This window comes from Xenopus laevis, chromosome 5S (assembly GCF_017654675.1).
Source record: "Xenopus laevis strain J_2021 chromosome 5S, Xenopus_laevis_v10.1, whole genome shotgun sequence".
In the NCBI taxonomy this organism is placed as follows: Eukaryota; Metazoa; Chordata; class Amphibia; order Anura; family Pipidae; genus Xenopus; species Xenopus laevis.
The window spans coordinates 93,934,467-93,946,723 of NC_054380.1; the positions used below are offsets into that span (position 1 = coordinate 93,934,467).

The 12,257-nt window shown below is 41.5% G+C and overlaps 1 protein-coding gene across 1 annotated transcript; it reads right to left on the reverse strand.

Annotated features, from left to right (window-relative positions):
* Positions 1-4,066: 4,066 nt before the first annotated feature.
* On the reverse strand, positions 4,067-10,260 carry gpr160.S (G protein-coupled receptor 160 S homeolog; the record flags this gene model as incomplete). The annotated part of the gene is given in 2 exon segments (NM_001114813.1): positions 4,067-5,101; positions 10,062-10,260. A coding segment is annotated over 1 exon segment (861 nt). The 3' UTR covers positions 4,067-4,111.
* Positions 10,261-12,257: the final 1,997 nt, after the last annotated feature.

The following is a 12,257-nucleotide window of genomic DNA, read 5'->3' on the forward strand; positions in this document are numbered from 1 at the left end:
AGCTGTAAACTTTGCACCTTTTATTACATCCCCCCTTAATGTCATGTGAGCTGAAAAGAAACAGGTTGTGCAGGTTTTCTCCATTTCTGACTCCCTTCCTCTATTTATTATTGGGTAAAAATGAACTGCAACACCAGAAAGAAGAATACATTAGAAGGTTGCCCAGCGTGGTCAGTGACAAAGTTAATTTAGGATGTCCAGCCTGTCAAATTGCTATTCACAATTGTTTTCTCTTAATAGTTACTCCCACCTGGGTTCTGAATTTGTAATACAGCAACTGGTGCTTAAAGCCCCTAATAATGCCATGTTTTGGTTCATTTGTGTATTTCCATGCCCACAGAGGCACACTATCCCAGGCTTGGAAACTTACTGTAAGCCGCTATTACAACTAATCATTCTTCCTGTGACTCCTGCAATCAGTCTCTGTAAGTGTATGCATGAATTGCTGCTGAAATAAAGTTTTATGGCAGCTGAGAGTAAAGCCGCCACGAATTTGACCATCACCTAAGGCACCTTTAAAGGCTTTAGTTGATAGCACATAGTAATCTTAAGATGTGGTCAACTGAACACTCATTTAATGAAGCTAACAGTTTAGGGCTATAAAGAATACAGAGCCTATTTTTCTATGCAGTCCTCAGGGGCCACTTAACCAGTCAGGATATAATTACATGACATATATATCCGACATGACTATGCACCTGTTGCACGTGTGTCTGAAAGGATACGCATTATTTATTGCTTTCAGGCCCCTGTTAGCAGATACTTCTAACCAGAATACTTTTGCATGCTCTTAAAGAGGTAGTTCAATGTTCCAATACAGTAGCCCAAGATCACAGTTTTGCCGCCTGTGTAAATGTGCTGCTTGCTGGTCACCAAAATGGATGTTGAGAACAAAATGTGCAAAGCTAAAGGTGGTGGCCAACATTTGCTGAAAGGCTCTGTACTTCTGGGGATGCTTTAGGGGAACAGGTAAGTTGGAACAAGTATTAGTGACACATTGGGGAGGGGTCTGGGGGCAATGTACTGGTACTAAAACTAAAAACTTGCCAGGGAGGCTTTACTTCCCCTTTGAATAAAGAATTTTAGCATATATTCACCCAAAATGTTAATTTTGCCTTATTCATTAAGCAAAAACTAGCAAATAATGCAAAAGTGAAGTAAATCAAATTTTTGTCACCTATTTTGTTGGCAGTAATACATTTACTTAGTTCGAGTGAAGGAATAGAATAAGAAAAACTTCGAATTTCAACGTTTTGTTTCGGCTACTTCGACCTTTGGCTACGACTTCGAATCAAACGTTTCGAACTAAAAATCGTTCAACTTTTGGACCATTTGATAGTCGAAGTACTGTCTCTTTAAAAAAAACTCTGACCCCCTACTTTGCCACCTAAAACCTACCGAACTCAATGTTAGCCTATGTGGAAGGTCCCCATAGGCTTTCTAAGCTTTTTTTGGTTGTAGAAAAATCGTTTGATCGATGGATTAAAATCCTTCGAATCGTTCGATTCGAAGAATTTAATCGTTCAATTGAACGATTTTTCGTTCGATAAAACTAATTGCGGTACATCCTTCGACTACGATATTCGAAGGATTTACCTTCGGCAGTCGAATATCGAGTTTTAATTAACCCTCGATATTCGACCCTATGTAAATCTGCCCCATATATATATATATATATATATATATGGTAAAAAATACACTTTTTTCTTGTTTATAAAAATGCTAACGAGGCATTTTACACCTATTATTCTAATTATACAAACACCTAGCTTATACCCTGCCAATAGGCTGTTGATTTCGATGAATGTGCAAATGACCCCCTGAAACTGCCACTGAAAGCAGGGTGAATTGAGATTGGAGGAAGCAATGCAGAGCAGAGGAGGAAGAGTTACACTGAGCTTGACTTCATTTTAAAAACTTTGAGGGAAAATTAAGTTTTTCTTCTCCGCTATTTGTTGTTTTAACAAAATATTCACAAAGGTGCCAGTAAACCATCTTTCTTCCTCAAAAAAATTCTGTTTGTAAATAAGGAGATGATTTTAAAGGGGATGTTCACTTTAAAACACTTTTTCAGTTCAGTTGGTTTCAGATAGTTCACCAGAAATAAAGAATTTTTCCAACAACTTTATATTTGTTACCGTTTTTCTAATACTGAAGTGTTAAGTTTCATTTTTCAAGTCAGGAAGCAGAGGGGCTGAATGGAAGGTGCGCAATAAAAGGAACAATAACAAATGTAGCATCACAGAGACTCTGCACTCAAATACTGAATAAAGTAAAGTTTGTTTAAAGTAAATTTCATATAGTAAAAAGCTGCTTATCACCAATAAATGTGCGACTTAATAAAATGTCAAATTATCTGAATGGAGGGAATAACGAATGGTTATTATTGTTGTACATTCATAAAGTGAGAGATGAGATGTTATGTCCCATTTTATGTGATAACGTGTGTGTTATTTCATATCCACCTTTATTGAATAGATGCCAAAAAGTCCACTTAATGTTGAACTTCCCCTTTACGTTTACCCCTTTACATTTTTTGTTTTAAAGAAATTTCTAAACACCCATGAAAATTGGTATCGCTTGTATGAAACAAGAAAGATAGTTCATGGCACACGTAAAAAATGGGACAGAATACCGACATTCCTTCCTAGAGGCAACAGTTGTTTTTCAATAAAATACTCACACAGTAACAGTTTGGGGAAAAAAAAAAAATATGTGACTTAATCAGGGAAGCACATTTACCACGTCCATTTAGAAAATGCACAAGTAAGAGATTTCAGAGGGTGTCACAACAATGCTATTTAAAGAAACAGTAACATCAAAAAAATAAGTGTTTGAAAGAGTTACAAATATAATGCAGTGTTGCCCTGAACTGGTAAAACTGCTGTTTTCTTTAGAAACACTACTACTGTTTATATAAATAAGCTGCTGTGTAGCCATGGGGGCAGCCATTCAAAGGAGAAAAGACTCAAGTTACACAGCAGATAAGCTCTGTAGAACACAATGGTGTTATCTGTTATCTACTATTTAACCTGTGACATATAGCCTTTTTTCAATTTCCGCCATTGCTACACAGTAGGTTGGGTATATGAACTATAGTAGTGTTTCTGAAGCAAACAGATCAGTTTTACCAGCGCAGGGCAATGCTACATGATATTCTCATTACTTTAAAGCACTTTCATGTTTTGGTGTTACTGTTCCTTTAACAGCATCCTATGCAGCAGGCTTCTAGCAGATAGGTTTTCTGCTTACGGCTTGCAGGCCTCTTAGTGATCCTTGACCTACAGCAGTTGGTGAAAAAAGGGGGTGCCTTGTGTCTAGTTACCTAGACACAAGGCAATGATATTTCCATTTTTATTTCCCCTTTAAAAATGGAAATATCATCGCTTTAAAGGGATTTTGTCATGATTTTTATGGTTTCATTTTTATTTCTAAATGCCACTGTTTACACTGCAAATAATTCACTCTACGATATAAAATGTAATTCCTGAACTAATAAGTGTATTTTTTTTAGTTGTAATATTGGTGTGTAGGCAGCCATCTCAGGTCATATTGCCTGGTCATGTGCTATCAGAAAGAGCCAGTACTTTAGGATGGAACTGCTTTCTGATTTCTCCTACTCAATGTAACTGAATGTGTTGCAGTGGGACCTGGATTTTACTATTGAGTACTATTCTTAGATCTACCAGGCAGCTGTTATCTTGTGTTAGGGAGCTGTTATCTGGTTACTTTCCAATTGTCATGTTGTTAGGCTGTTGTTGCAGTACAGAAGTAAAGAGTGACTGAAGATTATTAGAGCACAAGTCACATGACTGGGGGCTCCTGGGAAACTGATTATGTCTAGCATAATGTCAGATTTCAACATTAAATATAAAAAAAAACTCTTTTGAAAAATGGATTTCAGTGCAGAAGTCTGCTGGAGCAGCACTATTAACTGATGCATAATGAAAAACATGTTTTCCCATGACAGTATCCCTTTAACATAACAGAGGAAAGTATCCTCTGTATTGCAAGAGTAATAGAGACACCTATTATACAACCGTTTAGTAAACAAAAGAACCTGAGAGTAGATTTCCTATTTTACTAACTGTAGCCTGGAACATGAAATGAATCAAACAATCATAACTGGATGTAACTGCTCATTCAAATAATCTTCTGCTTTGTAGTGAATGTCAATAAAAGGCAGAATGCAATATTTCCAGCTGATGAAAGGGTCTATGGAAAAGGTCTCTCTGGTCGGGTCAATGTGAGGATACTTAAGGACATAGGCCAATCCCACAAGGAAGCTGTTCATAAAATAAAGCCAAGCCACGTTCATGTCCATGTAGCCTGGGATTGGTGCACACAAAATGAGGAGAATAATTTGACGGAGGACAAATGGAGCCCAAGTGCCCAGAAACGAGAACACAAGAGCAGTATAGAGACATATGGTTCCTTGGACAGGCCACTCATCTCCACAGGAAAACAGGACAGTCTTGTTGGTGAAGGAGATGAGCTTCATGGATTTTATTAAAGCCACCACTTCAAAGCAACATATTCCCAGAATAAAAACAATGGCACACACCACTGCGGCTGATAAATAATAAATCTGGCTGCTGACGTAGAAAGTGCACTGGTATGAGGACAGTCCAGGGCCTGAGATTGGAGGAGGAACAGAAGAATAGAGGGCAAAGGATAGTGCTACCGTCCATAGGAGCAGGGTAAGTATAACATGCAAGAAGCCGAGACAAAACCTGGGGAGATGAATGGATTTAACAACAGTATTGTAATAATCTAGCCCTGCTGTTAACAGCACTGGATAGTGTAGACTGCCATACGCATGGGATATGATCTGAGTAAACAGGCAGATGTGATAGTTAGTGAACCTCGTGCTACAAACAGCAAAATCCTGTAAATAATGGATATTTATTATGATTTTGCCAGTTAAGATCAGTATCAGTATACAGCTGGGCTCGTGCAGTTGTATGTCCATGTCGGGCTTCAGGAACACAGGCCCCTCTAATGCATCCGGGTCTGGCATGCTCTGGGTAGAAGGCAGACTAATTTCTTGCATCTTGTAGGCCACAAGGAGGAACCGACATTTCAACCTCTTTTCTTTCTCCTGCAAATTCAAAAAAACACATTGTTTAATTTATTAAGGAACATATATTCATAATTTAAATGGAGATGTTCGTCAAAGCTACTTGCTATTGTTAGACTATAACTCACTGCAGTCATTGGGAATCAGCAGGGGGGGGGTAGACAAGATGACCCAGGTGGATAGTAGACCTGACTGGGGGAGTTGGCATTGTACAGAGGGGGCATATAACATTTTATAAACATTTGTCATTTACAGGACAAGTGATTCCACTGTTTACACTGCAAATAATTCACTATCCAATAAAAAAAGTCATTCCTGAACCAACAAGTGTATTTTTTTAGTTGTAATATTGGTGTGTAGGCAGCCATCTCAGGTCATTTTGCCTGGTCATGTGCTTTCAGAAAGAGCCAGCTGCTTTCTGGCAGGCTATTGTTTCTCCTACTCAATGTAACTGAATGTGTTGCAGTGGGACCTGGATTTTACTACTGAGTGCTGTTCTTAGATCTACCAGGCAGCTGTTATCTTGTGTTAGGAAGTTACTATCTGGTTACCTTCCTATTGTTCTGTTGTTAGGCTGCTGGGGAGGAAAGGGTGCGCTTTGTTTACCACCAAAGTTACCCCAGAACAAACTTCACGTGATTTCCTTCTGGTTTCTGGCTTTAACTGTATCTCCTCCCAAAACCTGTACTGTTATGTAATATCCCCGGACTTTCACCTTGAAGAGGCCTAGAGATCAAGACGGTGTAGTGTGATGTGACTGAGGGCATGATCACCTTGCAGTGTTCAAACATGATAAAGGTCAAGGAAGGCAGCAGGAAGACCCGATATAGAAAGTTATTATACAGTGAATTATGTACCCCCTATTGTAAAATACAATATTACAAGTCACCAAGGTGTTCAATAACCATATAAAAGCACAAGGCTGAATCTAAGGGTTCCAAGGTTCTATTACAGGCCTTAGAGGTCTCTGTGTTCCAAAACAGACCTGCAGAAATTCACAAAAATGTGCGGGGAAAAAAGGCAGACTGCACCCAAGTCATAAATGTTCCCTAGTTATAAACCCAAGGAACTGATTCACATACTGATTGAAAAACTCCAGAGCCAAAAATTTCCTACATGAACAGCTCCCATAGAACACATGGATGGACACATTTTATTTAACACATATACAAATGCTATCTTACAGTGCATTATACTGATAATAAGGAGAACTCCACCCAAAAACTCTGTGTATAATAAAAGAAAATGTCAGTCTAAACAACTTTCTGACACCTCTCATAATAATTAAAAAGAATTGCATGCGAGTATAGCACACAGTTATGCTACATTCCACTTATTATCATGAGAAGTGATGCTTTATAATTCTCAGCATTATTCTACCTAGACACAGAAGTCTGGGCTTACCTCCTACTGGCCTATAGCTGTCCACAACTAAAGTGCCAATCTGAGATGGAACACTTAAATTATGAGGGTAGACTGTCAAGGTTGGGGTTGTTTTCTCTGGAAAAAAGATGCTTGAGAGGGGACATGATTACACTTTACAAGTACATTAGAAGACATTATAGACAAATAGCAGGGGATCTCTTTACCCATAAAGAGGATCACAGCACCAGAGGCCTCCCCTTTAGACTAGAGGAAAAGAACTTTCATTTGAAGCAGAGTAGGTGGTTCTTCACAGTCAGGACAGTGAGGTTGTGGAATGCACTGCCGGGTGATGTTGTGATGGCTGATTCTGTTAATGCTTTTAAGAGGGGCTTGGATGATTTTTTGGACAAGCATAATATCCAAGGATAGTGTGATACTAAAATCTATAGTTAGTGTATGAGTATATATAGTTTATGTGAGTGTACAGAGTGTGTGTATGTATGGATGCTGGGTTTCATTTGGAGGGGTTGAACTTGATGGACTTTGGTCTTTTTTCCAACAGATCTAACTATGTAACTATATACCTGTAGCCACATTTTCCTCTTAATACTGTAAACTGAGAAAGGGGCAAAAAAGTCACTAACCCACCAACTAAAGGATAGGCAGGATTTAAGGTGGCCATGCACGGGCAGATTTAACTGCTGATTCGGCAGCTTATCTGCCTGTGTATGGGGCCCTCCAACAGGCCTTCCCTGATTGAAATCTGGCAAAAATTGGCCAGATTTATCAGAACTATATCAGTCACTCAAGGTGGGCCTTTCAGAGGAAAGATTCAGTTGTTAGCACTTCTACCTTTAATTTGTTATGGCTCAAGCTGTGTGTAAAGAAACATATTTATGAACATGCCTATTGTTTGCATGGAGGAGAAATAGTTTCTTGCCCACCAAACAGTGCGGTCTGTTGCACTTCAGTTGCACTGAAACCTAAACTACACAGTAACAAAATGTCACTCTTATGTCAACCACTATGAATTATGACTGTGCCCTGATCATGTGACAGAAACTGCCATAACACCGCCCCCCTTTTTGTATATCATAACACTGCCCCGCAGCACCTGAAACTACACTAGAGCAGCACATACTCTCTGGTCTGCTATAGAGGGCGCCCTCTAATGTTAGCAAACATGAATACAATAAACTGAAGAAAAGGGCTTTTTCTAAACACTATAAGTGGCACCTGAAACTGCACTACGACAACACAGCGGCACCTGAAAATGAAATAACAAACAGTGGAACCTGAAACTGCCCTAACATAGCACCTGAACCTGCATGATAGCACCGCGGCACCTGAAAATGAAATAACAAACAGTGGAACCTGAAACTGCCCTAACAAAGCACCTGAACCTGCATGATAGCACTGCGGCACCTAAAACTGCACCACTACAAAACTACAAAAAACTATTTGCAGCTGCTGTGGCTAGACAATGTAGCAGTGCAATTTGTTGCCACGGAATAGCAAGTGACATTGGCTTCCAAGCCAGGCCTGGACTTGCTGTGTTTTTTCTTGAAGACGTTTCACCAGTCATCCAACCGGCTTTCTCAATTCAGAATAATTTATAAATAGGATCTTTCGGGAATATATTATCTGGAATCTTGCTCCAATCAGTGTAATCTTTTTATCATAATCAGTCATGAAGTTAAGTGTTGATTGTATTAGCATAATTGGAGCTTGGAGGTGTTATTAAACCTTCCAGGGAGAGGTGCCAAAACAGCATTGTATGTGGCAGACAATAGATGCAGTGTGTATGTGTAACATTGTGTATGCAGTTTGGAGTGTTCTGATTTGTATGTGGGAGAAACCAAACAACAGTTACACCAGAGTATGGTGCAGCACAGAAGAGCCGGGTACCTACATCTAAAAGAAAAAGGACACACGTTTGAAGACTGCCAAGTCCAGATTCTAGACCGGGAGAGCAACTGGTCAGGTTCGACATCTATTTTCTGCCAATACAGAGAAAAAGGAAATAATCATATGATTTAAATGGAGTCTATGGGAGATAGCTTTCCCGAAATTCAGAGCTTTCTGGTAAATGAGTTTCTGGATAATTGATCCCATACCTACCTGTACATCACATTTTACAAGACATGTACACAAATGGTCACGGGTTGCGGATAAGGCAGTTGCGGGTCTGGGTCGGGTAGCGGATCATAGTGGGTAAATATGAGGGTTGCGGTTCGGGTCGCAGAAATTGGTTCCGCATATGACTCTAGTGTTAGTAGGGTTGCCACCTTTTCTGGAAAACAATACCGGCCTTCCTTTATATTTATCTTTTTTCCCTATTAATCACATTGGGATTAATCATCATTTTTACCGGCCAGGCCGGTGGCAACCCTAAGTGTAAGGTTAAGATACAGGTCTAATAACCTGCTAACACCAATCTGTAGGCAGCATTTAGTGGTGTTGCCCTTGGCTAAGAGATATTGCACCTGGGCAAAGTTGCCCCTTTTATTAGATATGGAGTAGTGTAATGGGTTGTCAGATGTAGCCTATTTTTATGAGAACAAAGAGGCTAAATAGTTGGGAAAATAGAGTATAGTATGTAAAGAAAAGAGACTAGGAGAATAGAGGTTGAGTGAGGAGAGGAAGAAAAATAGTACTAAGAGTGGGCCCCTGGTCTCAAATTAATTGGTAGGCCCCTGGTCAAAGGTTTTTGGGTGGGCCCCTGGTGCCCCAGTCCGGCACTGCCCTAGGCTGACCAAATTCCACAGGTGGAAAAGTCCATCAAGAAGCTGGCCCAGGTGGAACTCACCTCTCTGCTTTCATCGTCCAGAGGCATGAGGGCCCCATAAAGTGAACTTAGAATGGGGACTGGATGTCAGGCAGGTCTGGACTGGGAGTCAAAATAAGCCCTGGCATTTCTAGTACAGAGAGGCCCAATCAGCTCCCCACCAGCCCACTAAATAGTGACTTTCTGTGGCATCTTATGACAGCCCCTCTGGCCAGTGTTGGACTGGCCCACAGGGATACCAGGAAAAGTCCCGGTTGGCACAGGTGTCAGTGGGCCCTCCTGCTGCTAAACATTTGGCATATTTCATGGGCATTCCCTATTTTTATGAGAACAAAGAGACAAAATAGATTGAATAATAGATTATATCATGTAAAGAAAACAGACTAGCAGAATAGAGGCTGAGTGAGGAGAGGAATTATAATAGTAGTGAGAGTGGGGCCCTGATCTAAGGTCTGTTGGTGGCCCCTGGTCTAAGATTTTTGGGTGGGCCCCTGGAGTCCCAGTCTAACACTGCCTCTGGCATTTGCCACAACCCACAGATTGCCAGTCCGGGTTTGAATTGTCAGGGTTTGGCGGGTGTTGCAGTACAAAAACAACTGATTTCCATTACAGATACACTTTACCCTTGGCTAACACAATGTTCTCTAAGGAGGCAGTAATACATTACACTGAATAACAAAGCACTCGCTGAACTAGCACTCCCCAAAACCCCGCAACAGTCCAGATTGTGGCTGGTACCTGTGCAGCACGAAACATGCTTAGTGATAAACATTCTTATTTATAAACAGCGTCAGCGACCCCCATCAACCTCCCCCTATGCCTACTGACCAGTAGCTCTTCCCAGGACGTCACATGCTGACGGATTCCCAAGTTCACTAGAACATAATGACGGTTCCGACGCTGCAACAGCAGTTCGGCTCCAGCGACAGAAAAGGTGATGCTACTGAACGGCTCCTAAAGAAAGTGTAGCAGGTACAGACCAAGAGTCCGGGGGAGGAGGCGAAACTTAGGACTCAGGTGCAGCTCAGCTCTTCCTCCTGCCTGTAGTACACATCACATACAAACACACAGCCCTACTGGCAGGAGCAGAGCCACCCATCAACTACACGCCCCGGGGGATTCTACAGAGTCACCTGCGATGAGTCATAGTTCAGTCAGGGTGGGTTCTCCCTCTGTCAGTCAGGAGTTGGACTCTTCCTAATCGCTGCTGTGCTGTGCCGAGGTGTTGAGCGCGGAGGTAAATGTCGCACAGAAACTGCTGAGATTACGGGTTCAAACGAACACCATACAAAACATACATATTTAAGTGCAGCCCAGGCACCATATCCTGTCACACACAGCTGGAGTATATCGTGAATAAAGTACCAGGTGTCATGGCCTTATTAGAGCACGAGGCTGAAGGCAATGGAACTGTAGATGTGACTTTAACAAGGGGCACTTTATTTACTATGAAACACACAGCAGGGCGGATTAACGCATAGACTAGGGGCCCATTAGTGGTCAGGGGCCTTAAACCCCTGAATCAGTTACACAGGTCCGGTAACAGTGCGCACTTTTCTCGATAAAAGAATGTGGGAGGATTGGACTCCACCGAGCGCATGAAGTCTACTGCTCTGGAGAAGCGCACAGTCTTACTGGATGGCTGCTGTTAAGTTAACTGGGGGGAAGTGGGTTAAGGTCACAAGACAGATCATAAATTCACTATGAATACTGGTTGCTGGAAAGGGGGGTTCTAAGGATGCAAGACACATGCCATTGTTATTGGCTATGCTTGCTACAGTTTACAATTAACTGTTTCAGGGTATGGGGAGTAGAGACAGAAGACAACAGTATTGTTCCCTATTCTGCTGTTTAAAATTAACTGGGTATTGAGGCAGGATTAACTATCCTATTGTTGCTGACTCACTCTACTGTGAAACATGGCAGCTTTTGGAGTCATCATTTAGTGCACAGAACGAATAGGAAGAGATCAGGGCACAAAAAAATGGGAGAGCTGTGTCAAAATATTCAAGAGGCAGTAGTCACAGTCTGAAGAGAAAGGGGAAAATGGGCGATACAAAGAAAAGAGGGGTGCTAGCTAATGAACAGGAAGAGGTAGAGCAGTATGTAAAGAGAAGTAACGAAATGCTGGAAGAAGATAAAAAGACAGAAATAGAAGAAAGCAAGAATCAGATGTATAAAAAAATAAAAGGGAAAGAAAAGCAGAACAGGCAGCACAAATATAAGGTTAGTAGTATGTTGGTTTAACATATTTTATATAAATATATGCATGTATAATGTGGGCCTTTCACATGGGTAACCTGTGTTCATAACAATTTGCTTGTTTGTGGTGCCATGTTGGTGGAACTATAACTTACTCTTGTAATGATTGAACAGCATTGTATTGACAGATCTGCAGGAAGGACATCCATTTAGCATCAGCCGTTGGAATGTGTTGTGTGCTTGCAGTCATAGTGCAGGTCTCCCTCTTGCTGGTTACACACCTACCACTCTATTGTTTCTTCCCTGTCGTATTTAACATTGGTGCTGTAGCTTCTCACCAGACACTTGTGAGCCTCAGATAGATAAAGAATACCTGTAAATTCAACTCTCAATCCATTTGACTCACAAGCGAATGTAGGGAAGTTGCAGCACAAAGGCCTATTGCTGACAGGGTTAGAACTGGGAGCCGGGGTTTAGAAGTTATCTGTAAGGGCTCTTACACACGGCCGTTCCGACCTGCGCTCCCCTGCGTTCCGTTTGTTGGCGTTCAGCCGCAGGGGAGCGCAGGAATAGACGCAAGTAATGATTTGAAATGGGGCTGTACTCACTCAGGCGCGTGTAGGCGCCGAACGCAGGAAAAATGCAGCATGTTGCGTCTGAACCTGCGTTCGGCGCCTACATGCGCCTGAGTGAGTACAGCCCCATTTCAAATCATTACTTGCGTCTATTCCTGCGCTCCCCTGCGGCTGAACGCCAACAAACGGAGCGCAGGGGAGCGCAGGTCGGAACGGCGGTGTGTAAGAGCCCTTACAGATCACATTT